Genomic DNA, 27,998 nt, shown 5'->3' with positions numbered 1-27,998 from the left:
CATGTTTTGGCTAAAATCCATGTTATTTATTTATTCAACAAACAACTCAGTATCATCTATGTTCCAGGCCATGTCCTTGGCACTGGGAATGGAGATAAACTCTGGCCCTCAAGGAGCTCACAGTCTAGTGGGGAAAAAAAGATACATACATAAATAATTATACTTTAAAGTACGGAAAGGGAGACCACTATGGGAGGCAAGAGCAAAGGAACCAATCCTAAGATTAATGTCCGTAGGAAAGAAAGATCTGGCTAATGGGAGGGGTTTTTTTTTGTGAAGAACAGATAAGGCAGTGGTTCTCAAAGTGTGACTGGTGAATTACCTACATCCCAGTCATCTGGAGCACATCTTAAACGCAGATTCCCAGCACCTTCTGAAAAGATTATGATTCAGCAGGGTGGGGGACCTGAGAGTCTGCATTTTAAAGTGCTCTAGGTAATTCTACTGCAACTTAAAGTTTGAGAACTTGTGAGATAAGGTTTGCTCTTTACACCAGAATGAAGAATGATCTCCGCATCTGAAACACCGATTTGATCTTTAATGACAGGAGGGGGAAGAGAAAAGAGTGGTATTGACATTTATGAAGCTCTACTGTAGTCTACGTGTAAGTCTGTTTAAATTCTCACAGTAATCCTATGAGGTAGATATTATTATGGTCCACATTTTACAGATGGAGAAATAGAATCAAAGGCTTTAGATAATTTGTTCAACATTACAGAGCTAATGAATCCCAACACGACATCTGAGCCCAGATTCACTTAACTCTAAAACTCGTCCACTTCCCGTAACATCATGTCACACCAGGGTACAAATTTACTGACTGTCACAATTTTCTTTTGGTTCTTTGCCAGATCTTGCCAGGTAAGTTATAAAGAACAGCCAGATGGCATTTTGACCATGTCCAATATAACTGTCCATGTATACATTCTTTGCTGGCAAGTGGGGATATAGAGCAAAGCTGGGAGGAACGAGCAGCCAATTAATTCTTATTTCTTCTCCCATCATCTTATTTCTTCTCACACTCTGGTGGAGGTGTTATAAAAATGTACTATGGCCAAGAAGTGGGTCAATCCAGAGGGAAAAGCACACATCACTGGATACCCATGAAAGCAACTCCAACCTGATGTCAAAAATTCCTGGGACTTGAAACATCCAGACTCAAGTTTCTCAAAAAATGAACTGTCAGAACAGAGGCAGATCCAGAATTTGCATTAGGAAAGAGCTCAACCTTTAGAGAAACTGTGAAAGGCTAGCAGCTTTTTCAGCTTAAATACACACGATCTCTTTCTACACACAGACTCAGAAGTACAACAAAACAGACACAGCTCAGAAAACAATGGAAAGACCAATCCCATCTCAAGAGCTTAGAGACAGGCCCAACCTATAAACAATCTTCCATAATAAAGAACATATACACACACAGTCTAAAACTCCTGGTTACATTCTCACTTACCAATTCAGTGTCACACAGGCAAACCGCAGGCAGGAGCGGCAAAGTTGGAGCACATCAGATCAGGAAAAGGAAAGGCATAATAAAGGGGGTCGATGACAATACTGGGGGGGCTCTGGTACCTCAGATTCAGAAGGCTGGTGTGTAACCACCACCCTCTTCTATCACTGAGCTGGGAGCCACAACAATGACACTACAAACCAAATGTGAGTTTTCAGCGCTGGAGAGCTCCTTTCTTGTATTTGGCGTTTCAAGCAACTGCTGAGTCCAAAGATAGGTTTTGATCAGTCCACTGATTCACACTGACACCAAGGGCAGCACAGAGGTTAGATTTCACTGTTTAGTGTAAAAAGACTGTAAGCCAGACTTTATTTTATTGCTACATTTTCCCCACACCCAATCTGGGAACATTTGCTTCCACCTACTTTTTCATTTAATACTGGCATGGTTTAGAGTTGTTTAAAACAAACAAAGCAAAACATGCAAATCTGGATCAATCCTTTCCTTACAGAAGTGTTGATTTGTTGACACTGTACTGACTCCCCCCCCTCCAAATACACAGCTTCTAGAGGAGGAGGTACCACAAACTATGGTTTAACAGTACGCAGGCACCATACTGGTGTATTTAACTACACCTGAAATCTACAAGACCCTCCAAACCAGCTACACTAAAGGCAACTCTGGGGACATGTACATTAAGTCTTAATCCTGATAGCAATATCTGGTTGTTCTAGATTCTAAACAGGATATTTGGGCTATGCCTTTGGTCAGCCAAGGGGCACACAGGAAGAGTATGCAAAGCCCACGTCTAACTACAGCAGGTCGTCAAGCTTATTACCCTGTCACAAGTTTATACATATGAGGAACTAATCATTTGGGAGCTGTACGGTGCATAGCACTATTACACTGTGTAAAGTCAAATCAACCATCCTGTGGATCCTTAGCTCTCTCTGGTTATGACCTCAAACACTTAAAAAGGAAAGCTTAAATACGCTGGCAGATAATTCTCACAATGTCTGCTACCTTCATTCCTGAATATCAAGTAAAAGGGCTCACCTCCATGACTACTTCTTGCAATAAGCACCCAGGTCAACTCATTAGAGACTGCTCCTTATACCTGTTAAGCTCCAAAAGTTCAAGGGGGCAGGTGGGCTTTAGAAAACTATCCAGGGCTGAGCAGACGCTGTAAGCCAATCCTTACAGCTCTAAGTCTTATCCTGGTTCTGGGCACATTTCAGTTCTGCTCCAAGTCCACTTTGCTCCAATTCAGCGATGACAGACATATATTTGAATTCATTTGGTCTGAAGTTAAAGGTCTCCACTAACTCGTAGGTCTCCTTCCGGTCAGTGGCATAGAAGAGCTGAACTTGGTTGGCAATGCACTGTGCCTCAGCAACATTCTGTAAGGTAGAAAGAGTAATGAGGTCCTTCCCTGCACAGGGCCATAAAGCTCTATCTCTGAGTCCTGTGGCAGGTGGAGGGGCCTTACCCAGGAGTCACTGCTTCCAGAAAGCTTCTCTGACTCCTTGACATCCAAGTCTTTGTTAGGTGCCCCTTGTCTGTGCATCCAAATTACACCATGCTGACCTCTACCATAGTATGTATCATATTAAATTGTATGTCCTTTTTTTCCCCTCTTTTGCTTTTTTTGTGTCTTCCCTAGTATGAATTCCTCAAAGTATGTGCTTGCTCTACATTCCTGCACATGGTCACATCTGGTCAATGTTTGCTGAATAAAGTAACAAATATGTCAAAAATGTTCCTTTTCATTCAGTTCCTCAGTAACTGTTAGGTATATCTCAAGGGAGGGAAAAAGAGCAATAGTTACCCACCTCCAAGAACCAGTTTGTGAGTCAGTACTAAGTTCTTGACTAACCAGACATACTCTTGAATAAACACTGTTCCTGAAACCACCTCAGTCAGAAAACTAGTGCCAAAGTCAGCTGTGTGGTTCTATAGTTTGTCCACAAATTCTAAGACACTTTTTTCTTTGAGGGAGCCTAGTTTCCCTTTCCTTGAGTGTAGGCTGTACGTACTGACTTGCTTCTTCCAAATGGACCACGGTGAAATGAAGAATGACTTCTACTAAGTCACAGAAGACACTGCAGCTTGTGTCTTGCTATCCCTCTTGAATTACTCTGGGGAAAGTCAGTTGCCAAAGTCATTAGGACATTGGAGTAGCCCTATGAAGAAGCCGATGTGGCAAGGAAATGAGGCTTCTTGCCAACAGCCATGCCATGGGGTTGGAAGTGGGTCGTTGAGCCCAATCAACCTTCTTTTCAGATGACTACAGCCTGAGCCAACATCCTGGCAGCAACTTCATGAGAGACTCTATGCCCAGAGCCATCCAATTGTACTGCTCCTGAATTCCTGACCCACAAAAACTGTGAGGTAATAAATTTTTTTGTTTTAAGCCACTAAATTTTGGAATAATTTGCTATGCAAATCTACCAGCAAAGCTCCACGGAAGAGAAGGGTCCACCTTCTCTAAAGCTCAGCGGTGGGGAAATGGTACACTCACTCTATGTAACAGAGATAGGGTCAGGACACAAGGTACACTCTCAAAACCTTACAAAAGAACTACCTCAAACAACTATTACTTTTGCTTCCTATGCAATCCTCTAGTTCTAGCTGGTCAGAGGCACTTACTCATCATCACTGTGTTCATATGGCCAAAACCCAACTGCAAAAGATAGTGGGAAATTCCCACTAAAACTAACTGCCAAAAGTGTGCTATGTCTAGCTACAGAATGATGAAAATGGATTTATGAATACCATAGGCTGCTTTACCTCCATTCCCTCCCATGGGGCTTTCAGGTAATTTCTCACAGGCAGGGACTAATCTCTGAGACTGGATTTTCAATCAAAAGCCTTCTTCCAAAACTCTGGGTATTTCAAATTAATAGAATTTTAGAGCTGGAAGGAGCCTCAGAGATCACCCAGTCTTCATTTAATAGGCCAGGAAGTAAAAGAAGATGAGGCTCAGGGATGGGTCCAAGGTCATATGACTAGCAAATGGCAGAGCCAGGACCAGTCCTCTGGACTGCTAGACTGGTACTCCCTCTACTTCATCCTGATACTGTTTCTGGTGGGGCAAGATAATTAAGACTGGTCAAGACTGACAACTACTTCATCAATTTTACCTTTCCTCTACTCAAACATGCCTCAAGAGTAAACCATTTCTAAAGCAAGTGCACTGCCATAATTGGAGGCAGATACCACTACTTTCTGGTCCTATGAACTATAGGGACCTCCAATTATCAACTTTAATTCAAGGCTCAGAATAGTGGAGGTAAGGGTAGTTTTAGCTGTGTTCATTTTAGAACAGTGCTGTCCACACTGCAGAGTGCTAGGGGCTCTGTGGAGGTGGCTCAGGTCCCTTTACCTGTGTCGGCTGTTATATCAGAGATTTTACATAATAAGATTTTGTTTGGATAAAGGGTTCTAACCACTAGTATGGGAGACATGTGTATTTGTCTCTCACAGAGGGTTATGGAAAGCCCCCTCCCCCTGCCTTAGGTCTCAATATGAAGCAATAGTCTCCCTTTCTAGGACCCAAGAAGATAAACACATTCATTCCTATGTTGCTCAATAAGGAGGTATATTAAATAGACTGATTCTTCCCTTTCTTTCAATCTTCATAGATACTATCAGCTTACTAAATCCTGTCCATTTTACTATCTACTTTTAGGGCCCCTCTCTCTCCATCACCCTTACTACTCTACTTCAGGTCTTCCCTATCTCTTGCTAACACTATTGCAACTGTCTTCTAAATGATCATACTGACTAGGCTAGAACTAAAATATATTTAGGAAGCAAATAATTAAGGTAAATGGCCTTGATGTCCAACTTTTTATGGGTCACTCCCTGTTCAAAAACCTTTAATGACACTTTCATGTTCTCAGGATAAAGCTAAACCTCTACACACAACCCACCAAATGTTCCTTTTAATATATTAGTTATATCAAAAATCATATATATGTATAAAAAATATCATATATATATATATATATATATATATATATATATATATATATACACACACACACACACATATATGATACCAAACTGTAATACCTCCAGTCATTTTATGCCTCCGAGCATGTACTTTTGCTATTCCCTTTGCCTGGAACATTCTCCCTCACCTCCCTTTTTATCTGGCTAAATTCCTGCTCATCTTTGAGATTCAGCCCAGGGATCTAGGATCTCCCTCCTCCTCCTGGGCCAGGTAACAAACGCCCCCTGCATAAGCATCCCAGTACTCTACCCTAGCACTGACTGCATTCCAATGAAATCATCTATTGACACAGAGGTGGAACCAAATAAGGTTTTCAAATATTCTACTAAATTTCGCCATTAAAGTTATCAGTTCTCAATTCTGTATGTTTCTCTTCATTTGCCTTACTGTTTTTGGAAGTACTATGCCAAAGTGCAAATTCATGAAAGAGCAGCAAGGGATCATATATTCATATTACATCTCTATATTTCCCATCTCGGAGTCACAGGCTCTACAATAAACTCTATCATGTCTAGTTTTGTACTGCGAGTAAGAAACTCACAGTCACATTGATTTCTATGAGGCAAATGTATATTGTTTGGCATGCTGTCCAATACTATAAGGCCAGGAAGCAAATTTTAATCTTGATGAGGCCTGTGCTGCAGTTTGAGACCACCAGAGTGAGGTGGTAAAAATGCCAGAGCAGAAGGGCCTCCTGTGACCTCTAGAGTCCACACTTTCAATATGGTTAGATGCTGGGCTTTGCTAAAGTCCAGAAAAGAAAGTCTCTGTGTTACTCCCTCCTTCCTGTGGTCAAATCTTAAACCTTGTCATTAGCAGTAACCATATCCCCTCCAAATCTCAATTTGAAACATCCACAGTTGGTCTATATTTTCCTATCTTTTAAGCTCACTCCCACCTTCAAAAATCTTTTAACTCCACCAGAACTCACAATTCTTATGGTCTCTAAACCTTCCTTATGTTTTCACTTCCCTCTTTAGCCAGCTTGCATTCCACAGTCAGTAATTATAATCATTCTTTTGCACTCACCTTTAACTTCCCGGTCTCTTATACTTCATTAGACCACTTGGCTAAACTATAACCCCAGATAAATCCAAATCTCAGCCCTCTCTCTGTGCCTGTACCCACACAGCCAGTCTCTCTTCCATTCTCCTAGACCACATGTTGACAAACACTTTCTGTAAAAGGACACATGGCTAGTATCTGAGGTTCTCCTGGCCCTACAGTCTCTGTTGCAACTACTTAACTCTGATGTGGACCTAAAGCAGCCATAGATAATATGTAAATAATAAGTATGGCTGTGTTCCAATAAAACTTTATTTATAGACACTGAAATTTGAATTTCAAACTGTGTTCCAATAAAACTTTATTTATAGACACTGAAATTTGAATTTCAAACACTTTTCATAGGCCATGAAATATTACTCTTCTTTAGTTCTGCTCCTTCCCCCTCCAACCATGTAAAGATATAGAAAACATTTTTAACTCACGGCCCTTCTAAAAGCAGATAATGCATTGGATTTGGCCCACAGGCCGTGGTTGCCAACTCTGTCCTGGAAAACCATTTCACTTTCTCTTTTCCACTCAATTGTCCAACACCTATTCTTCCATCTTCCCTCTCAGCTGATGACCTTTCTTTCTAAGCAATCTAGAGAGAACTTCTTCAAGATACCACCCACACCTTTATCCACTTAACTGTATTTGTGTCTGTATATATTCTGGCTTCTCTCCTATTATGATATTTCTGGCAAAGATCAATCCCTCATTTCCAGACTTGCCCACTTAAAAATACTTCAACAATTCTCTCCTCTTTCTCCTGAATTATCAGTATTTCCCTCTCTACTGAATCTTTCCACCTGCATATAAATATAATGTTATTTCTCTCATATTTAAAACAAAAACATTGTTGTCCCCACATCTCCCACTCCAGCTGGTGTCTCATCCTCTCCTTCCCTTCACAGAACCATCCTTGAAAAGACTTGTTTATGCTTACTCTTTGTAATTTTTCTTCCCATTCTCTCTTAAATGTACTCCAATGTTGCTTTTGTCCCACCACTCCTCTGAAACTGTCCTTAAAAAGCTCGCTAATGACTTCCATGTTGTGACATCTAGTAAATCCTCAGTCTTCATCTCATTTGCACTACCAGCAAGTGAGACTTGGCCAGTTGAGCATTCCCTATTCCTTGAGACATTACATCTTAGCTTTCAGGGCATTTTACCATCTCACTGACTATTCCTTTTAAATCTTTGCTGAAGCTTCCTCATGTCTCCAGGCTCAGTTCTTAGGCCTCTTTTCTTTTTATCTTCATTTACTTCCTTGGTGATTTCATTCAGTCTCATGGTTTTGTTTTTGTTTTTAATGTTTACTTATTTACTGTGAGAGAGGAGACAATTCCACACACAGCTCAATCTCACAAACCCACAGACCATGAGATCATGACCTGAGCCGAAATCAAGAGGTGGATGTGCAACTGCCTGAGCCATCCAGGTGCCCCCAGTCTCATGGTTTTAAATAATAATCTGCCTGCTGACAACTCCCATATTTATATCTCCAGCCTGGACCTCCCCCCTGAACTCCAGGCTCACTGGAGTTCTACTGCCTACTGCTTGGATATCTAACAGTTATCTCAGATTTAATATATCCAAAATTGAGCTCCAGATCTTCCTCTCAAATCTGTTCTTCCTGAAATCTTATCTAAGTTAATGGCAACTCCATTCTCTTGGATAGGATTTTGGGTGACTGCCAGTTGAGTGTGATGGTGGAAAGAAGAATGGGAGAAATAGGACTGAACAGTTTTAGGGATAATAGGGAAGAAGAGTTCCAGTTCTGGTTCCAGACTTGGGGCTTACTGCTACTATGAGATACCAGCTGAGTGTCCTCACTTTTTCCTTCTCTGTAAGTGGCTGGTAAAGAGAGAGAGGAAAAATAAATGGGTGCTGTAATGAATCTTGGGGGGGGGGGGGAGGGGGAAGAGGCACTAAAGTGTCCACTGTCTTGAGGACATCCTGAACTTAAATCCTGCCAAATAAGAGAGACAGAAATGAGCAAGGACTAGACAAACCAGCTGTACAAGAACCATAAAACTGCTCCTGGCCCTGGATATACAGAAAGAACAAACACAATGGATATCATTACCTATGGACATATGGTTGATGCTCTACAGGAAAAGGAGGAAGAGAAATCACTATGTATGATGAAGGTAGTACACATGAACAGTGTGCAGGAAGATAAGAGATTGAGAACTATTCTAGACTTTGAACTCTTCCTTATACTTAAGAAGCCATTTGCTTGTCCACACTCTCTTACTTGAAACCCTTCGGGCCAGATGTGTTTTGGAGTCAGAATTATTGTATTCTATAAAGGCGATAGGTACATTAGGCAACACCCCATAATCAAACACATTAATATTTCCTTAGTAAAATGTATGACTATTCTACATCAAGTGGGATTAATAAGGACTATAAGTGGCCTTACATCAGTTTAAATGAAGATTTAGCTACCAAGTAAGTTCTAGTCAGGTAAGGTTTTGTGACCAAATGAATTATGAGGAAACCTTGTTTTCAGAGCTTATGGACTTCAAAATTGTGAATAAGTGATTGAGTTAGTGATTGCACTAACTTCAACTTGGAGGAGCTCTTGCAAGACAAAATTATGACCAACTTTAAGTAAGAAACAAGTACATGTAGGTCTCTGGAATTTTACCTCTCATGATCTTTGGCAGAAGGATAGTACCTTCAGGGCCACCAAGTAAATCCAAAGAGATGAAAGTTAATTCTTACCAGAAATGTGGTATCCATTTCTGCTGTCATCAGCACTATGCCCTTTTCCTCCTTAAGTTCAGGGTAGTGATATAAAACCAACTGGCTGGCTGCAGCATCCCCTCGGGTCTGTAAGGACAAACACTTATCAAGGCTCAATAAGGTACCACCACACAAAACTGCAATTTCAGAGCAATAGAGAGTCTGGAGGAAATTTGGGCTCTTAACAGCCCCTTGGGTGGCCAGTGAGTCAGAGGACCAGTAGGTGGGGGGGATGGTCAGGCTTGCCAAGGCACCGTGAAACTGACAGTTTGCACAGTGTTATTTGTGTCTTCAATTGAAAAGGGTTTGGCTTTTTTCCCAGAAAATGTTTACAGTAGGCAGTGAATCCTTCATCATGGCCATATATTTAAAAACAAAACGGCACAAGCAGCTACCAAATCAAGTTCTAAAGAAAGCAATATGCCTGTGTAATTGCCACTTTTATGGACTAGTGCATTTCACAGTTGAAATCTACTCCCCTTGGCTGGCTCTGAAGACTGAGCTCTTTTAAGCTGCAGCAAACAGCTGGAGAGTTTGCACATGGGCCAGATTTGTAATGTGCAGTTTTAAAATATAATCTGAGTGGGAGATAGGGGGGAAAAGAAGAATGGGAACATCATAATTTCATGAAGAGTGGAGAGGGTAGTGGTTATCAGACCTCAGTCCAGACTAGGAACAGAGGCTGGGTTCAAAGTTAAAGCCTTCATATAGTACAGGAGGAAACAACTATACATTTAAAAAAGATCTCTGGGTTTCATCTCTAAATTTCAGCAAGAGTCTTTCTAACTATCAATACCTAACTATTGCTAGGGTTCAGCCTCTCAGTTTCCCCCCCATATACTTCAAATATATTGATCATTTTGATCATAATTATGTTTCTGGATTTTTTTCTTATACTTGTCTAAGAGCTTCAGAAGGGCAGGGACCTTGTCTCACAGGTCTCCAAGTCTGAACATCATCCCTAACACAGTGGCATAATGGTTCAGTTCACAGAGTTTTGAGTCAATCAAATCTAGCCCTGGCACCTATTACCACACTCATCTATATTAGCTTCCTAACTTCCTAGCATGGGCTCATGTTCTTCTCTAGAGAAATAATGACAGTAACTATCTCATGGGACATTTGTGAGGATTAAAAAACATGATGTATATAAAACACCTGGCATATAGTAAGGTGTTTTGTTTTTTTTAACAAACATGATACAATTTTAGCATATAATCACATGGGATACATAAATGAAGAAACTCTTATTCTTTTTTTTTTTTTAATTTTTTTTTTTAACGTTTATTTATTTTTGGGACAGAGAGAGACAGAGCATGAACGGGGGAGGGGCAGAGAGAGAGGGAGACACAGAATCCGAAGCAGGCTCCAGGCTCTGAGCCATCAGCCCAGAGCCCGACGTCGGACGCTCAACCGACTGAGCCACCCAGGTGCCCCAAGAAACTCTTATTCTATCTTGTACTTCTTTTTCCCCAGTGTTCAAAGCCATTATAACACAAGCTTGTGGATTTGGGGGCCAGATTTGGTCTCCAAATATATAATATAAATCCTAGTTATGATCTGATTTAAACTACTGACTTCTTTTTTAAAAGTTTCAAATGCTTTGGATTGAATTTCTTAATTTAATATTTGGGAACAAAACAAAGAAAGAGAAAGGATGGAAGGAAGCAAACAAAACGACACCTATGGAATGGAAACTATGCATCTCGCATCTTGGAAAGTGCTGACTTGGTTAATAAAACACAAGCAAGACATGGAATCTACCTTAGGGTTAAAAAGATAATCATCATAGTTCACCCATGTTTGTTAAGTGAGGCACATGCAGCAAATGGTATAGAGGTCTGGGGAAGAGACACAAGAGACCAGATGCAGTCAGAAAATATGTTTTGGGGTCTTTTCCAATTTCTAGGTATTGACTAGGGTCTAGACAGCTAGCCCGATACACAAAGTATGACAATTCATCAATACCAAAGCAAATACTGCTGGGAGTTAGTAGATACTGTGTCCTCAAACCTCAGCAAGGGCTCATAGTCCCACAAAGGAAGACTCCTTCTTCTAGGGGATGAGTACAGGCCACCTACCTGAATATTTATAAGTGCAGTGAAGTGGAGTTCAGTACCTGTCCATTGTCCTACAAAGAACTCATAACCTTCCCTTCTTGGTAGTGCACATAGAAACTACGGGAAATAAATACACAAGGATATAGATGAATAAATAAAATCATTTGTTCTACGTCCAACCACTTATATCATTTGCTCCATTTCTTCACTGTTTGGTCTTTAAACACTTTTTAAATTATGAAATTCATAAATGATAATCTAACAAATAGTCATATGCTTCCCAATCCACCTAAGAATGAAAGCATTAGAGATCCAATTGAAGGTTTCTTTCTCTGTCACCCATTCTAATCCCATTCCAGAGTAACATTTATCCTGCATTTGGTGTCTGTCATTCTCTTTGAGGTTTTTATACTTTAAAGTGCATGCACATATCCATAAACAAGAAATATTACATGTTTAAAAACCTGTTGCATGTTTAAAAATTTAAATCTTACCAAACTATACGTACACTTGGCAACTTGCTTTTTTCACTTCACACTATACTTCTGAGATTTGTCTATGTTGATAAATAAAACTCTAACTCATTAATTTTCACTGTTGTATGAAATTCTACTCTAGAAGTTTATCACAATTTATCTGTTCTTCTACTGATAATATGAGTTTTTCAATTTGTAAACTTTCTAATGCTGAATTAACTTTTGTTCCAATTATTACAATTGCTTTCTATTCTATCATTTGAGGCTGATACTGGAGCATGGTTCTAAACACAAAGAAATGATTAGTTTTAGGTTTACGATGTTTAGAATTGGGGATGAGTGGTAAAGAGAATGGTGCCAGAACAAAACAAAGTAGAAACAGTCCAATGCATGTTAGTCACGAACTGTCCCCTTATGACCAACCACTCAGGCTCTATTTTATTTTTATTAGATGACATAAACTCAGTGCCTAGCTAACAGGCAACTGATTTGATTTCTGTCACTCCTGGTCAGGGTACATTTTCTAGAATTTTGTAAAAATGGAACCAAATAACCTATACTTCTTTTGTATGATTTCTTTCTGTGTAATTGTTCTGTGATCTATCCATGTTTTTGCATGTATCAATAGTTCATTCCTTCTTTTTTTTAATGTTTATTTATTTTTGAAAGAGAGAGAGAGAGAGAGCGAGCATGAGTGAGTGGGGGAGGGGCAGAGAGAGAGAGGGAGACACAGAATCTGAAATAGGCTCTAGGTTCTAAGCTGTCAGCACACAGCTAGATGCAGGGCTCAAATGCATGAACTGTGAGAAAATGACTTGAGCTGAGGTCAGATACTTAACCAACTGAGCTGCCCCAATAGTTCATTTGTTCTTATTGCTGAATATTATCCCACTGTATATGTATATATACACATAGCACCCCCACCGCCAATTTCTTTATGTACCTGTGATAGATTTGGGTATCTTTTAATATTTGGTTATTACAAATAAAGCTGCTATGAACATTTGTGTTATATGAACATATGCTTTCAATTCTTGGGAAAATATCTAGGGAGTAGAATAACTGGGTGGTATGTCAGGTATATGTTTAACTTTTAAAGAATCTGTCAGTTTTCTAAAGTGCTTTTACTGTTTTACACAATTATATCAGCAGTATATGAGAGTTCCAGTTATTCCACATCCTCACCAACACTTGGTATAGTCAGTCTTTTTAATTCTGGTCATTTTAGTGGTATCTCACTGTGGTTTTAATTTGCAGTTCCCATTATGAATAATAATATTGAGCATCTTTTCAGGTGCTTATCTGCCATTCCACTTCCACTGGTGAATTGTTTGAATCTTTTGCCCATTTTTAATTGGGTTGCCTGTCTTCTTAAGTTGTGAGTTTTTAATATATTCCTAGGTACAAGTCACTTGTCGATACATGTCTTGCAAATATTTTCTCCCAGTCTGTGGCTTGTCTTTTCAAATTTCATAACAATGTCTTTTGAAAAGTAGAGAGTTTTATTTTTTATTTATTGTGGTAAAGTATATGTAACATAAAAGTTATCATTTTAATTATTCTTAATTTTTTTAATGCTTATTTTATTACTTATTTTTGAGAGAGAGAGTGTGAGTGGGGGAGGAGCAGAGAGAGGGAGACAGAGAATCTGAAGCAGGCTCTATGTTCTGAGCTATCAGCACAGAGCCCGACGTGGGCTTGAACTCCTGAATTGTGAGATCATGACCTAAGCTGAAGTCGGATGCTCAACTGACTAAGCCACCCAGAAGCTCCACATTTTAACTATTCTTAAGTTTACAATTTAGTGGCATCAAGTACATTCGCACTGTTGTACAACCATCACCACCATCCATCTCCACTTTTTTTAATTTTTCCAGACTAAAACCCTATACCCATTAAATGGGAACTCCTCATCCCCTTTTCCCCCATCCCCTGGCAACCATCATTCTACTTTCTGTCCACGAATTTGACTATTCTAGGTACCTACACCTATTCTAGATCTATAAGTGGAATCATACAGTATTTGTCCTTTTGTAACTGGTTTATTTCACTGAGTATAATGTCTTCAAGGTTCATTCACGTTGTAGCATGTGTCAGAATTTCCTTCCTTTTTAAGGCTAAATAATTTTCTATTGGGTGTATATACCACATTTTGTTTATTCATCCATCAGTGGACACTTGGATTGCTTCCATATTTGAGCTATTGGGACTAATGCTGCTATAAACATGAGAATACAGGTAGAAAATTTTAATTTTGATGAAATCTGATTTACTGATTTTTTTTTCTTTTATAGTTTGGGCTTTCTGTGATATACTTAAGAAATCTTTGCCAAAATCAAGATCACTAACATTCAGCCTAAGATTGCTTTTTTAAGGAGTTACATTTACATCTATTACCTATTTTGAGTTAATTTTTGGATATAGTATGAGGCAAGAGTAGAGATTCATTTTTTTGCATATGGAAAGCCAAACTGTTTTGTACCATTTGTTGAAGAGATTATCCTTTCCCCATTTAATTACCTTGGCACCTTTGCTAAAAAATAACTGACCACACATGTTGGTCTATTTCTGGATTCTCTCTTTGGTTCTGTTGATCTATATGTCTATCTTTATGCCAATAACACATTGTCTTCATTATTGTGGCTTTATATTAATTCTTGAAATCATGAAATGTAAGTCCTCTAACTGTTCTTTTTTTCAAAATCATTTTGTTATTCTAGGTCCTCTGGACATCCAGATAATTTTTAAAATCACTCTGTCAATTTCTTTAAAGAAAAAAAGCCTACTGGGATTTTGATTCAGATATTTACTCTAGAGATCAATTTGGGGGGAAAGGACAACAATAGTGAGTCATCCAATTCATGACCATAGTATACATCTCTCCATTTACTTAGATGTTTTTATTTTCTCTCAGTAATGTTTGGAAAATCTATTTGAGAATCTTAGAAATTATTACAGACACCAAATCAGCTGGTCCACCTCACCAATTCCCTTTTCCTAAGGTCTTCTGGCACCTCATTACTCCAGCAACAATCTCATAATTCCTTAGGCACATACAATCAGGATAGCATGGCCAAAATCAAAAAGAAACTGCCAATAAAATAGAACATTAAAGGAAAGTGAAATTATTAAGGTCTCAGGTGTTGCCTCCCACATTCGCTTATACTGAAAGAGATCCAAATCAGAAAGGGCTACACTGTGTCACAGGGCTAAAAAGCCAGAGACACTTATTGGGACAAGTAAGTCCCATGATTTCTTAAGGCTGAAAATCTCACTTATCAGTAGAGTCAGCATGTGAGCATCTTTCTTAAATAAACAGAACACTATAACATGTGAGATAGTATGGAGTATGAAGAGATTGGCTAGAAAATATCCTTATTTGGTAGAATTGATAAGCAATCCTCATACGACCACTACAAACTTACTGTTGGACAGGACTGAGCTCGGGTCCAGATCAAGTCAAACTTCTCTTCCTACAGGTCAGAAAAGAATAAAATTCAAAAACAAGAAGACATAAGGCCTCAACCACACTTAAATTCACCAATATTGAATTCTATTCAATATTACTAAAAATATCTCTTAAGTTCTATTATTTACAAATCCCTCTTATGACAGAGAGAAAAATGTGATGTTACGTTTTGCTGCTCGTTGTCAGAACTACACGTCAAGAGTGGGTATTTCAAATGTTCCAAACTCTGCAAGGGACTCTGCCAAGTGCCACTGAGGCTGTCTGAGGGAGAGCCAAGAATGCCTGTTCAAACAATGAGTCGGTATTAGAGATCTAACATATCACAAAAAATATAGATCCTTTTGGCTGTTGAGCTCATGAAGGGCAAGGGTATATATGTGTAAGAGGTGGGGAAAAAATGATAGCAATACTCTCAGAGCAACCAAAAGGCCTGGCTTTATTTTTCCATCTCTAAGTTTACCTCCTTAATCTTAAACTCATACATGTAAATTCAGTATCTATTTGTGTGCTTGATATAACTTAACTTAAATGGCTTCCTCTTTAGGAAAGAAGAATAGTGGAAGAACTAGCTGATAATCCAGTACATCAAATACTTCCTTATGGCAGAAGTCATTGTAAGGGCACCGAACCAGAAGAAGCCAGTAGCACCCCTTCCCAGACACAAACCTCAATGGTCAAGCAGTGGCCAGTGACTATCTCCAAGACAGCAATTTCAAGCAGGGAAAAAATAAAGAAAACACCACTTGCTAAGGGGAAATGCCAGAAAAAACCTAGGAGGAGGCTCTAAGTCAGCTCAGTAATAGGTCACTTATAGACAAAAGGGGAAGAAAAGCTATGCTAGAGGCCCTGCCTGAAATTCCAACAGCGTGGCTGGGAAACACCAAAAAGAAGTAAAATGCATTTGGAAATTGCTCAGCAACATGAACTTATACCATGCTCCCTTGCCAGAGACTTGAGTCTAAGAGACATTTCTAAACCAGAAAGAGGGAAAACAAGAGCCATAAATATACCATATGGAGCTTCCAATCTTTGGTGTTTAGGGCATAATAAAAACCCTCAGAGCTATAAATGTAAGTTCTCAAGAGGCAATAAACATTGGAAAGTAAAGGCAACTGCCTGCTAAGGGTAGAGACCTGACCTTCATGTTATAACACTTTCATTTTCCCCTCCAAACTACTTACAGGAATAACTGCGTAGACTGTATCTTTTGCTGCAAAATACTGCTGCCAAATCTGTACAAAAAAGAGAGGGTGTCTGTGACATGTGGGTAATCTTTTCAACCTGCGCCAAGAAATGGTGACAGCTTTCATTGCTCAGAGTAATATGCTATTTGACAACAGGGAAGAAAACCCAACGTGATGCTTTTATTACTAGTACATGATTACAAAAAAGATTTAATACCATCTACTCTTCTAGATGATTAAACTGTAACTCTGTAACAAATTCCTGCCAGGAATGGACAAATGGATTCCATGATCTTGTTAATCATTTCTCTCAAGATGTGATGTGCCTGTATGTAACAGACATGCTCTTTTATCTTCTTTTTCCCTTCCCCAAACTCTTATTCCCCAGCCAACTGTGGGCCTTGTCAGACAGCCAGGACATCAGTCATTCAGAACTCAGTGTCTGGAGTCAGGCAGACCTGGATGCAAATCCCAGCTCCAATCATTTGCTGGCCATGCTACTTTGGGCAAATTATTAGAAATCACTATATAACATCAACATAATCATCAGTAAAATAGCAATAAAACCAACCTAACAGGATTGTTGTGAAGACTAGCTGAAATGAAGTAGGTTTGTGCTTAGAACAACAGAATTATAATGCAAACCAGAGACAAGTGCTCTGAGGGCAACAAAGAGGCACTTAACCCAAGTTAGGGAATGAGTGCCAGAGGAAGGGATACTTTTGCTGTATCCTGAAGAATGAACAGGGGTTAGCCGGGTGAACAAGGAGGCTGGGAAGACAAACACCATAGAAGAGACATATTCTAAGCAGAGAATGACAGCATCAGCAAAGGCACAGAAGTTGGGGAAGGCATCGCAGCCAAGGTGACACCTGAGTGAGCTTTTGAAGAACAGGCCACCTTCCTTTAGAGATTCTCTGCTTTGTCAACATTTTCATTAAGATGGGTGAGACCTACAGTCAAAAAGAATGAAATCTTGCCATTTGCAACTACATGGAGGGAACTGGAGGGTATCATGCTAAGTGAAATTAGTCAGAGAAAGACAAAAATCATATGACTTCACTCATATGAGGACTTTAAGAGACAAAACATAAGGGATGAACATAAGGGAACATAAGATGAACATAAGGGAAGGGAAACAAAAATAATATAAAAACAGGGAGGGGGAAAAAACAGAGAAGACTCATAAATATGGAGAACAAACTGAGGGTTACTGGAGGGGTTGTAGGAGGGGGGATGGGCTAAATAGGTAAGGGGCACTAAGGAATCTACTCCTGAAATCATTGTTGCAGTATATGCTAACTAATTTGGATGTAAATTTAAAAAAATAAAAAACAAGTTAATAAAAAAAAAATTAAAAAAAAAAAAAAAAGATGGGTGAGCCCTAACTGAAGACACTAATCAAAGTATGATCTAACCAACACAGAGTATAGAGGACTATTACCTCCTAGGACCTGGGCAAATCACTCTGTCAGTGCAGCCTAAAGCTGCTTTGCCTTTCTTTTTTTTTTTTTTTTTTGCATGTCAGACACTGTCTTTTCATTTTAAGGACAGCACATCCAGCTATTTTTATTTAATCTATATTAGTAGATAGGTCATGAACCAACACTGAAATTTATAGGATGGACAGATGTTTACTAACACAATTGATCTTGGTTACTCAAAATGCTTTTAACAAACACAAACTTATGTCTAAAATTGTAAGTCTGAATGATATTCATCACATGATCAAGCTGCTTGGGCCTGGCTTTTCTCTCTCCTAAAGGACATGCTTGGTGTCCACTTTCTATTGGCACTTCTTCCCAAAGACAGTTTGAGGTCTCCTACAGACTTTGCATAAGCCTCTATTAACAGAAGTTAGAACCTGTGCTGTTCTTATCTGTTTTTGTGTCTGTCCTTCTACTAGGTTAAAACTCCTTGAGAGTAAGGGATTCTCTCATTTAATTTATGGGTCTGACATACAGTCTGACATTTAATAGGTATTCAATAAATGCTTCTGCTGAAACAAATGATACAGCACCCGAAGAAAACTTGTGGCAACTGGCACAACTTCCGGAAAGGGAATATGAAGCAGAGTCAAACAGACAGGGGTCTGAGTCCCAGCTCTACCACTGACTAAGTTACTTAATCTTACAGTTTCCTCAGTTGTAAATTGGAAGTAATAGCACCTACTTTACAAGGCAGTTATGAGAACTTACTGAAATAGTGCATATGAAGCATTAAGTACAGGACCTGACAGTCTACTGCTTTTATTATGATTTTGATTTTCTCAATATACCTAAAATAATTAATGGAATTACAAAGAATACCAATAGATCGACTATAGTCTAATTAGAGAGAAAAGAATCACAGACATGAAAATGTAAATAGCAATGCAAATCAAGGCATGTGGAATGACCAAACAGGCAGGATAGATGGTAAGTGCTTTGAAGTGTCCAGAAAGTTTCCTGAAGGAGAGCCTATAACAGAGGACTCTGAATGCTAAGCAAATGAATATGGGAAGTCACCGAACATTTGCAAGCGGGTTACTAACAAAATACTTATTTTTATTCATTTACTTAAAAATACAAATGTAGCACTCACTCTGTGCCAGGCACTGTTCTATATGCTTTATAAATATTAACTCATTTAATTCCTCAAATACCTCTAAGAGATAAGTACTATTATTATCTTCACTTTACAGATAGGGAAACTAAGACCCAGAGAGATCAACTAACTTATCAAAGTCATTCATGTAGAGAGTAGCAGAGCCAGGACTTAAAACTGGCAGCTTGGCCTAGAGTCTGTGTTCTTAACCAATATACTATGCTTCTCCATAATGAAACTGGTAAGGTTATGAGAGGTGGAAAAGCAGCGAGAAAAAAGAGCAGGGAAACCTATTCAGACAGGTAGTACAGCAAGCCAGGAAACGGTACTGATTATTTTATTTTTTGAGGGAGAGAGAAGGGAGTGCACATGAGCAGGGGAGGGGCAGAGAGAGGAAGAGAGAGAATCTTAAGCAGGCTCCACACCAGTGCAGAGCCTGGTGAGATCATGAGATCATGACCTGAGCAGAAATCAAGAGTTGGATGCTTAACTGACTAAGCCACTCAGGCACCCCAGTATGGATGACTTTAAATAAGATGTGGGCAACAGGAATGAAACAGAAAGGCGAAAAGTGAGTTGGTTAGACATATAGGAGTAAAACCAATAAGGACAAGCTTTCTTATGCCATTCTTTTTCATGTAATTCATCACTTTTCCTTTCTATGACCACCTTTCATTTTGGCTAGAAAAAGGTATCAAGAAATGTATGCTGCTTTCTACTTCCAGATTTGGTTTACAGAGCACACATTTTCATAAAGTATGCCAATCCATTTTCATTCATTACCTGTCTTATTTCTTCTGCAGTTTTGTCTTTCACCATCTCAATGTTAAAGATTGAACTGAGAGTCTGGATGACAAAATAAAAGGCAATTAACATCCACAATTTAAAAAATAAAATAGCTTAGCTCTATCTATAAGCCTTGTCAGATGCAACATATCAGGACAGTGGAGCAGATCTTCGGTAAGTAGAAAACATGTATAAGAAAATCTGCATGCCCAGAGAAGTGAACCTCTAAGCCCAGGCAGATTTTCACAGTACTATTCCTGGAGAGTATCTATAAGTACTTTGTGAATGCTTCATCCTCACTAATGAGCACTACAGCACCTTGTAGCTGGTAAGAGAAGAAAATCTGGTTGTTACCTTAACTGCTATTCTACCAGAGGTGGCTCCTTATTTGCAAATTAAATAAGCGTAAACATGCTTTGATCTTTCAAGAAAATACTGCCTATAGAAAGAAAGGGTATCTTTATTTCTATATTACTGTATTTACTTCATATTTCCTATAGCACCCCCGGGACCCAGACTATGCTAGAGGTTATATCAAGGACATAAACATTTTTAGAAACATTTCTCATCTCCACAGTTGGAAAAAAAAAAAAATCGCCAAATTGCTGAACCACGGTAAATATGTTCAAATCTGCAGCCTCTTGTTATAGATGTTCCACATGACTCCAGACTTGGATCTTTAACTAGAAACCTACCTTGTCCTTAGTGAATCCTCTGCTCACAGGCTGTTTCCCCAAGGGGTCTGTCTGAAATACATGTTGAGACAGGATATTTATCTGTGCTTTACTCATAAGAAAAAGACCACAAAGCTAGGTGAAGGGCCCAATATCTCATTTTAGTAATTTGACACTACAGAACTCACTTTTCTCTATTCTATATAGTAACTGTACACACTGTCCGAAGAGTTATTGTTTGTGATATAACTTTTCTATGACTAAGCTTTTGAGATACAGAGATGAAAAAAGATTCTTTGTTAGTAACTACCATCTAATGGTACTGACAGTCCATTCCATACCTGCCACTATGGACATGAGGGACTCCTTCCCAGAATGAGAGCTGCTTGGGTTTCCTGTGCTCTGCTCTCTGATCTGCTCCACAGTGAGCCACAAAGAAGGCAAGAAATGAAAAAATGTATTTTCCAAGGCTACTTCTTATCTGTGACAGCACTTCTGATGGCAGCCATCCTCATCAGACTAGAGTGTTTTCCAGCACACACTCTTTTTAATTTTTTTTTTAATCTTATTTTTGAGAGAGAGAGAACACGAGTAGGGGAGGGGCAGAGAGGGGGAGACACAGAATCTGAAGCAGGCTCCAGGCTTTGAGCTGTCAGCACAGAGCCTGACGCAGGGCTTGAACCATGAACTGTGAGATCATGACCCGAGCAGAAGTCAGACGCTTAACCGACTGAGCCACTCAGACATCCCTCCAGCACATACTCTTAATATTCCCTCCATCAAATTAGTGATTATTTCTTCTCCTGCCCACTATTTCTGAGAAAGGCCACATCCAGGAAATCCTATTTTGAGATTTCTGATAGCATGGATGGTTTCTTCTGAGTCTTCCTCTGAATTTCTTAGTTCAAGTCCACGCCTTTCAGAAGAAGGAGTATAATCTATACCTGGGATTCTGAGGCTAAAAAGCACTTTCTGCACAAAACCCTGTCTTTTCTTATTCTGTGCCTTCACAAATTCAAACCTTTCATAAATGATGCCCACAGACTGGTACCCATAAATTAGACAAAAGTCTGGTGTAGAAAAATCTATTGGATACACCCTGGTCTTTTTGGTCATACCCCTATCCTGTGGCAGCATCCTAATGCAGTCTGTCCTTCATATGTAAACTTTCCAGAAAAGAGAGAATAGATTTCATTTTCATACCACTCACCTTCAGATGCGTTGTGAAAACAAAACAAATGAAGCCCTCCACCTGCACAGCTGCCTTCTCCTCTTACTCACTAAGCCTGATGTATTCTTTTCCCACAATGTCCCTCCAATCCATTCTTTATTTCCATTTGCACTTATAGAAATAACAAATTTAAGCTCTAAGTATAAGCTTAGTGTGTTTTATCTAACCCTAAGACACCTCTTAAGAAGCACCATTATTTGATGCATCAGAAAATGACGCTAACTAAATAACATAGCATACTTTCAGATCACATCAATTTTAAGACAATTTTGGAAATGTTAAAATGTAAAAATTAAAAAAAGTAGGCTTTGGAAATAATAAAATAAGGTAATTAAAATTATAGTTGAAAGTATGTGCCCAAAGTGTCAAGAGCACTTAATAAAACATTGAAATGGGTACATTAATACTCCCCTACAGATGCTTTGGAAATCTGTGTGGACAACTTTTCTATTATTACAATAGTTGACTGGACGAAGACATTTGTATTTATGGGACGGGAAGGGGTGCCAGGCGCTGTGATCTTGCTGATGAGTTCCACATAATGAATTTTCCCTCATCCTGCACAACTTTTCAGGGTCTAGCCAAATATCTTTGTAAGTGAAAAACCTTTTTACAATTACTTGCATCTAGAATCTAATTCTCTTTCTTTTTTTCTTTCTTTCTTTCTTTCTTTCTTTCTTTCTTTCTCTCTCTCTCTCTCTCACTCTCACTCTCTCTTTTTAACACGGCTTTAACAAACACTGAAATTTTCAGAAATGCAATTATTATATAACTTAAAAGAAGGTTGTACATCATGGAATCTCATGAGGATCACTGAAAACAACATCGCTTATGATTTGGGAGTTTTTTTAAAGTAATAATGTAACACCCCTATACCAGTCAATATTTGCTGCTTACGTCTTCATGGGGATTTCACATGGAGGCGAAAACCTCTGATGACTGCATTAGGTTTCACAGCATAGTTGTGCTCAAGAACTTAGATACTAAATTTCACTTATAAAAATTTCATTTGTATCATTCACTCATTATAGAAAAATATCATTCATATCATCTACTAAATAAGTATTTTATTAAAAAGTTCTTTCCTTTATATTACAGCTAGGGCATTATATTGATTTTTTCCCCCTGAAATTATGTGCACCAGTGGGTTACACTGTCTACATACCATTTCAGTATAGAAAATGGAGAATTAAAAAACCTTTTTTTTTAAAAAAGGGGATGTTGGGTCTCATGTGGTAGGGAACCAATGACTCAGAGTTAAGAAAAGGCTTTGGGAATGGAGTCATTAGCCCTTTTCTATCTACCTAGATAGTAAAGACAGAAAGTCATTATTTACCCAGGAGTTGCCATAATTTAAATTACATTTTAGGGGCGCCTGGGTGGCTCAGTCGGTTAAGCATCCGGCTTTGGCTCAGGTCATGATCTCACGGTTTGTGAGTTCGAGTCCCACGTCAGGCTCTGTGCTGACAGTTCAGAGCCTGGAGCTTGTTTCAGATTCTGTGTCTCCCTCTCTCTCTGTTCCTCCCTCACTTGTGCTGTCTCTGTCTCAAAAAATAAATAAACATTAAAAAAAATTAAATTACATTTTACTTACATTTTATCTTGTCATCATAAAGTTGAATTTCTAACTCTGTTTACAAAAGGGGACAAAGAGCTTTCCCATGTCACATTAAAAGTTTATAATATAGTAATATTTCCAAGAGCTACTGACTTGTAATCTTGGCACTATAAATGTTTATTATAGGAAATTATATTTGTTAAAATATTGTAGTAGAGACCTGTTTGTTCACATAAAGTTGTAAACTATATTTGTCATAGGAAGTTGAATTTGCTCCCCAACCTTGCAATGATTAACCCAGTACCTATTGCTTTTGTTCTAATGAACTCACTCAGTTATTAAAAAACTGAGCGGATTCTCTTAAAATTTAAAACACCTAAGGCAAAAAAAGTTATTCTCCAAATTAAATAAAAATCTCTCATTCTAAAACACAATGCAGAATCCCAGTTTTCTACTGTATGTTATCTCAAGTCTACACCTGGATTACTGCATATCCTTCCTGGTGTTAGCCTCTCCCACTCCAATTTGTTCTTTTTCTTTTTTTTCCCCCAAGTTGTTCTATGTACCACTTTAGATTAGTATTTTTTTTTAATGTTTATTTTTGAGAGAGTACACGTATGTGTGTGTGCATGTGCGTGCACACACAAGTGAGCAGGGAAGGGGCAGAGAGAGAGGGAGAGAGAGAGAGAATCACAAGTAGGTTCCACGCTCAGCATGGAGCCCAATGTGGGACTTGATCTCACGATGAGATCATGAGCTGAGCCGAAATCAAGAGTCTGAAGCTTAACTGACTGAGTGACCCAGGTGCCCTTAGGTTAGTATTTTTCAAATCATAGGTTGTGAAATCAATTTACTAGATTGTGACCAAAGGTTTTTAAAAGAAAATAAGATGCATTGCATGTACTAAAAGTAAGCATTGTTTTGTAAAAACTTTGCTTCAGTTATAATCATACACATGTGTGTACTGAACTGCAATGTAAAATATATTTCTTACTGTGGCTCATGATCAAAAAGTTTGAAAAGCACTGCATTAGATTTCAACATGCTTTCCCTCAGCTTTGATTCTTGTTTAAGGATAATAATAGCTATGAAGCACTTTTTTGTCCCCTGATCCCTACAGCCCACTGCCATGTGTGCCTTGCTTTGACCACTCTACTGCATCCCCCCAGAAGCATGCCTTTTTCATCCCTCTGTTTCTCTACCATGACCACAGCACCTTGCCAGAAAGAGCAGGATACCCTTTATGGATGGAGCCTGAGATGAATACAATGAGGCTACATTCAGGGGGGTGGAGCACTGGTGAGCCAAAAACACAAAGGGGGCAGGTCTTACCTTCTGTTCCACACATTTGATAAAGTCACCTTGCCTGGAGTGCCCCACTGGCTGCTTCCGAAACTCGCTGCGCTTCTCTAGTCGGGATTCAAAAGCAGCTGGGTCAGATCTGATTAAAGGTAAACCAAAAATTAAACTACTTGAGCCTTTTTGGATTTGGAAATAACAAAGCATCATGTTCCACTCCCAGAGAGAGAGGACACAGGCATTCAGAGGTTGAAGGATTTGCCTACAAATCAAGAAAGTGGACAAAGATATCCAGTTATTTAACAACTGTTAATCCTCAAGGGGCCTGTGTACGATTCTTCTCCTGCAGGATATTTCCTAGGGTGATGCAGAGCTTGGTCCCTCAGGTACTTATACTCTACATCCTTGGAATTCAGTCCTCAAGATGGGAAGGGGACTTTGAAGTCATCTTGCTTGGTTGTCCTACTCAGGCAGGAGTCTAATAGCAGTCCTAGTAGATGTTTTTACTTGAACACTGTTACTTGAACACATTTAGTTCTTGGACATCCTCTTTCCCCCACTCCCAGGTTAAATACTTGTTTATTCAGATGCAGATGATTCAGAGGCTTTAGGCAGCCTATTTTGCAGGAGATTTAGTATCTGAGTATCTCCCTGATTCTCTCCCAAGACCTTGCTCCCGCAGATGGAACAGCAGAACTTGTCCTTTGTGTCAAAATGAAGCTAGTCTTCAGGCTATGTTGGGGCTGACATCCTTGTTAAGAAGTCTCCAGGCTGTGTAGGCAACAAGGTGATATTTGCCACTGTACACTTTGGTGAAGACCTCATATAGGGATTCCAGCTCCTGGGCCATGAGACCTGTCATAGGTGAGGTCTGCAGGATCCAAGGGCATCGTGATCACTGCTCTGGTGAAGTCCTTCCCGGTCAAGGCATTGTATGGGACTCCTCTTCCATAACACTCCATTCCTCCATTCCAGAGGAACACCACTCCCTTCATTGCCATTACATGGGCAGATCGTCTTCCTCCCCTCCACAGCAGAGCAGCAACTTAGTACACAGTCAGGCCAGCGGTCCTGTCCTGCGGGATGTGGCACCCACCCAGCTGGGACTGCAAATGCCAGGACCAGGGTAAGTGCTGCAAGCATCCACAGCTGTACCTGGGTCTGCTACGGTGAGTGGGTAGAGTGAGTGAGGAGCAGCCCAGACATTGGAGTCTGTGCACTCCCACCTTGGACATCTTTTATTATTAAAACATCTGAGCCTAAATCTATCTGTATCTTTCACTCCTAGGAACAAGAAAAAAAAAATGTCTAATTCTTTTTATCTGAGTACTTGAAAATTACTATTATGTCACCCTCTAAATTTTTCTCTAGGTTAAACTTGCCTTAGTTCTTTTGGCCCTTCTTTATATTGTAATTTGTGAATATTTCCTCACTATCAACCTGCTCTCTGGAATTTGTCCACACTCTAGATATAGTGGGTCTGGAGCTAGATCATATCCTCCCAATTCACCAAAGCAGAGTATGATGCAAAATCCAGATACTAGGCTGGAAGGGGTCAGCAGGGCACACAGCCTTGTCCTGCTATTGGCTCAAACCAAACCTGGGGCTGGTGCTACAAGAGCCCAGGTTTTCGTGAGTATAGAGAGACTGACAGATACTACAACGTGAGAACCTTGTGTGGAACACTACAGAATATGGACATTACCCAGAGTCAGTGTGGGTGCTTTGGAAAGCTCACTCTTTAGGAGATGTCAGTATGTGTAAATATTGATGGGAATGATCTAGTGGGGAAGAAGAATAAAACCTGCCATTCATTGGTTCATGAGTAAGAATGAATGGGAGCTGTGAAGTATTCAGGGTATGAGTAGACAACTCTGCTAAGATGCCTGCCTGCCTGTGGAAGGGATCAATGAGAAAAGACTGGAGGGGAATGTAGGTCAAGGAAAGGTTTTAAAGATGAGAAATTCTTGAGAATATATGAACGTTGCTGAAAGGAGAGCAAAAATTCTCATTCCTTTATTCTGTCATTTTTTTCAAAAAGAGAAGACAGATCACAATAGCAGCAGTGAGCTGGACTGGGGTGGAAGTGGTGAAGGCTAGCTGGTGGATGACTGCAAGAGTCCAGGAGATGACGGAGGAGTAAATTAAGGCCATGGAAGTAGAGGTGAGACAGAACTCAAAGAAGTTAATAGTACTCAGTCTTTGGTTTCCCAAACCAACTGCCTGCCTACCCTGCCAAATTCTCTCCCAAGCCCCTTTAATTTCCATCTTTGATCTCCTTCAGTTCTTCCCACTTAAACTCTTCAGACCCTCCCTTGGTCCCCTTACACCCACCTTAAGCCTCTTGATCTCCAAGTCCTTTTATCTGGAAGCTGAGAAGAAGTGTTAGGAATCCTGGATTCCAAGACAGATGAATCCCAACCAGCTGTGTGACCTCTGCCAGATCTCTGACGCTGATTCTCAGTTTCCTTTTTTCCGCCACACCATTAGTCTTTGACGCCCTGCTCCCTCCCCCAACCTCCTTTCCTTGTAGTTAGGGCTGTGGCTAGAAACCTGGGAACCCCAGTTCTAGGCCAGGCCCCAGTGAATCAATATGTGACCTTGAGCAAGTCAAGTCCCTTCTATGAAAGGCTCCACGTTCCCATTTCTATAATGAGGGCAGGTCTCTTGGAACTGCCTACTTCATAAGGTCTGACACATGATTCCACCTCTGCATTTTGAGAACTAGAGCACAGAGACAGACAACTGGGGGAAGAGCGAGGACTTTGCAGAGACTCTCAGCTCTGACCCTAGCTGTGCGATGTTAGCAAGTGACCTTGCTTCTCTGAGCCCAGACGCATCATCTATAGAGTAGTGACAGCAACCGGGCCCGCATCGCAGGGCTGTTCTAAGCACCAAGGGCGTCGGATCCACCAGAAACGCGGGCCGCGCGCCGTCCCTCCCAGCCCGCCGCCAGCCGGCCGGCCGGCGCCCGCACCTGCGCAGCTGCTGGATCTTGTCCCGGTAGCGGTCGTAGAAGGGGTTGGCCTCGAGCTCGGCCCCGGTCCCGCTGCCGTCGGCACCCCCCGCGGGCCGGCCCGAGCCGCGGCGCACCGGGAACACACGCAGCTGCGCGGGGGACACGAGTCCCAGTCCTAGAGCGCGGCTACGCACCGCGCACAGGCCCCGGTACAGACCGGCCACCTGCAGCACGGCGGGGCCCGTGCCACCGGCCGCCGCCACCACGGCAGCCATTGCCGCCCCCGCCTCCTCCTCCTCGTGCGCGTCGGCCTCAGTCCGCGGCCCGCGCGCCGGCTCCATCGCGCTCCGGGTCTGCCGTGCCCCGGCTCCGGCACCGAGGTTCCGCGCGCGCAAGGTTCCGGGCCCCGGAGAGGGCGAGGTGAGGTGCGGAGGGGAGGAGGGAGCT

The 27,998-nt window shown here is 40.3% G+C and overlaps 1 protein-coding gene across 2 annotated transcripts; it reads right to left on the bottom strand.

The window, feature by feature from the left end:
- Positions 1 to 4: 4 nt before the first annotated feature.
- ATPAF1 (ATP synthase mitochondrial F1 complex assembly factor 1) lies at positions 5 to 27,912 on the bottom strand. Of its 2 annotated transcripts, XM_019449411.2 has the most exons (9): positions 27,570 to 27,907; positions 24,626 to 24,734; positions 20,526 to 20,576; positions 19,828 to 19,890; positions 16,456 to 16,506; positions 15,231 to 15,278; positions 11,351 to 11,446; positions 9,249 to 9,356; positions 5 to 2,850 (listed from the first exon to the last, which is right to left on the bottom strand). In XM_019449411.2, the coding sequence occupies exons 1-9, from the start codon at positions 27,890 to 27,892 to the stop codon at positions 2,656 to 2,658; spliced, it is 1,044 nt and encodes a 347-aa protein (XP_019304956.2). In that variant the 5' UTR covers positions 27,893 to 27,907; the 3' UTR covers positions 5 to 2,655. The 2 variants fall into 2 exon arrangements, with proteins under 2 accessions (XP_019304956.2, XP_019304957.2); XM_019449412.2 differs by lacking the exon at positions 11,351 to 11,446 and having other exon boundaries at positions 27,570 to 27,912.
- Between the last annotated feature and the right edge of the window lie 86 nt (positions 27,913 to 27,998).

The sequence above is a fragment of the Panthera pardus genome, unplaced genomic scaffold, assembly GCF_024362965.1.
Source record: "Panthera pardus isolate Hobbes unplaced genomic scaffold, ASM2436296v1 HiC_scaffold_11, whole genome shotgun sequence".
In the NCBI taxonomy this organism is placed as follows: domain Eukaryota; kingdom Metazoa; phylum Chordata; class Mammalia; order Carnivora; family Felidae; genus Panthera; species Panthera pardus.
This window is presented reverse-complemented; position numbering and strand designations above follow the sequence as displayed.

Bases quoted from the DNA above. Each gene is read 5' to 3' on its own strand.
- ATPAF1 (XM_019449411.2), bottom strand. From the start codon at position 27,892: ATGGAGCCGGCGCGCGGGCCGCGGACTGAGGCCGACGCGCACGAGGAG. The intron at 16,507-19,827 runs GTAATGAATGAA...TTTTTTGTACAG, and splicing joins CTGCAGAAGAAATAAGACAG to ATTTGGCAGCAGTATTTTGC. The intron at 11,447-15,230 runs GTAAGTTTGTAG...TATTTCCCGTAG, and splicing joins GAGCTCAGTCCTGTCCAACA to TTTCTATGTGCACTACCAAG.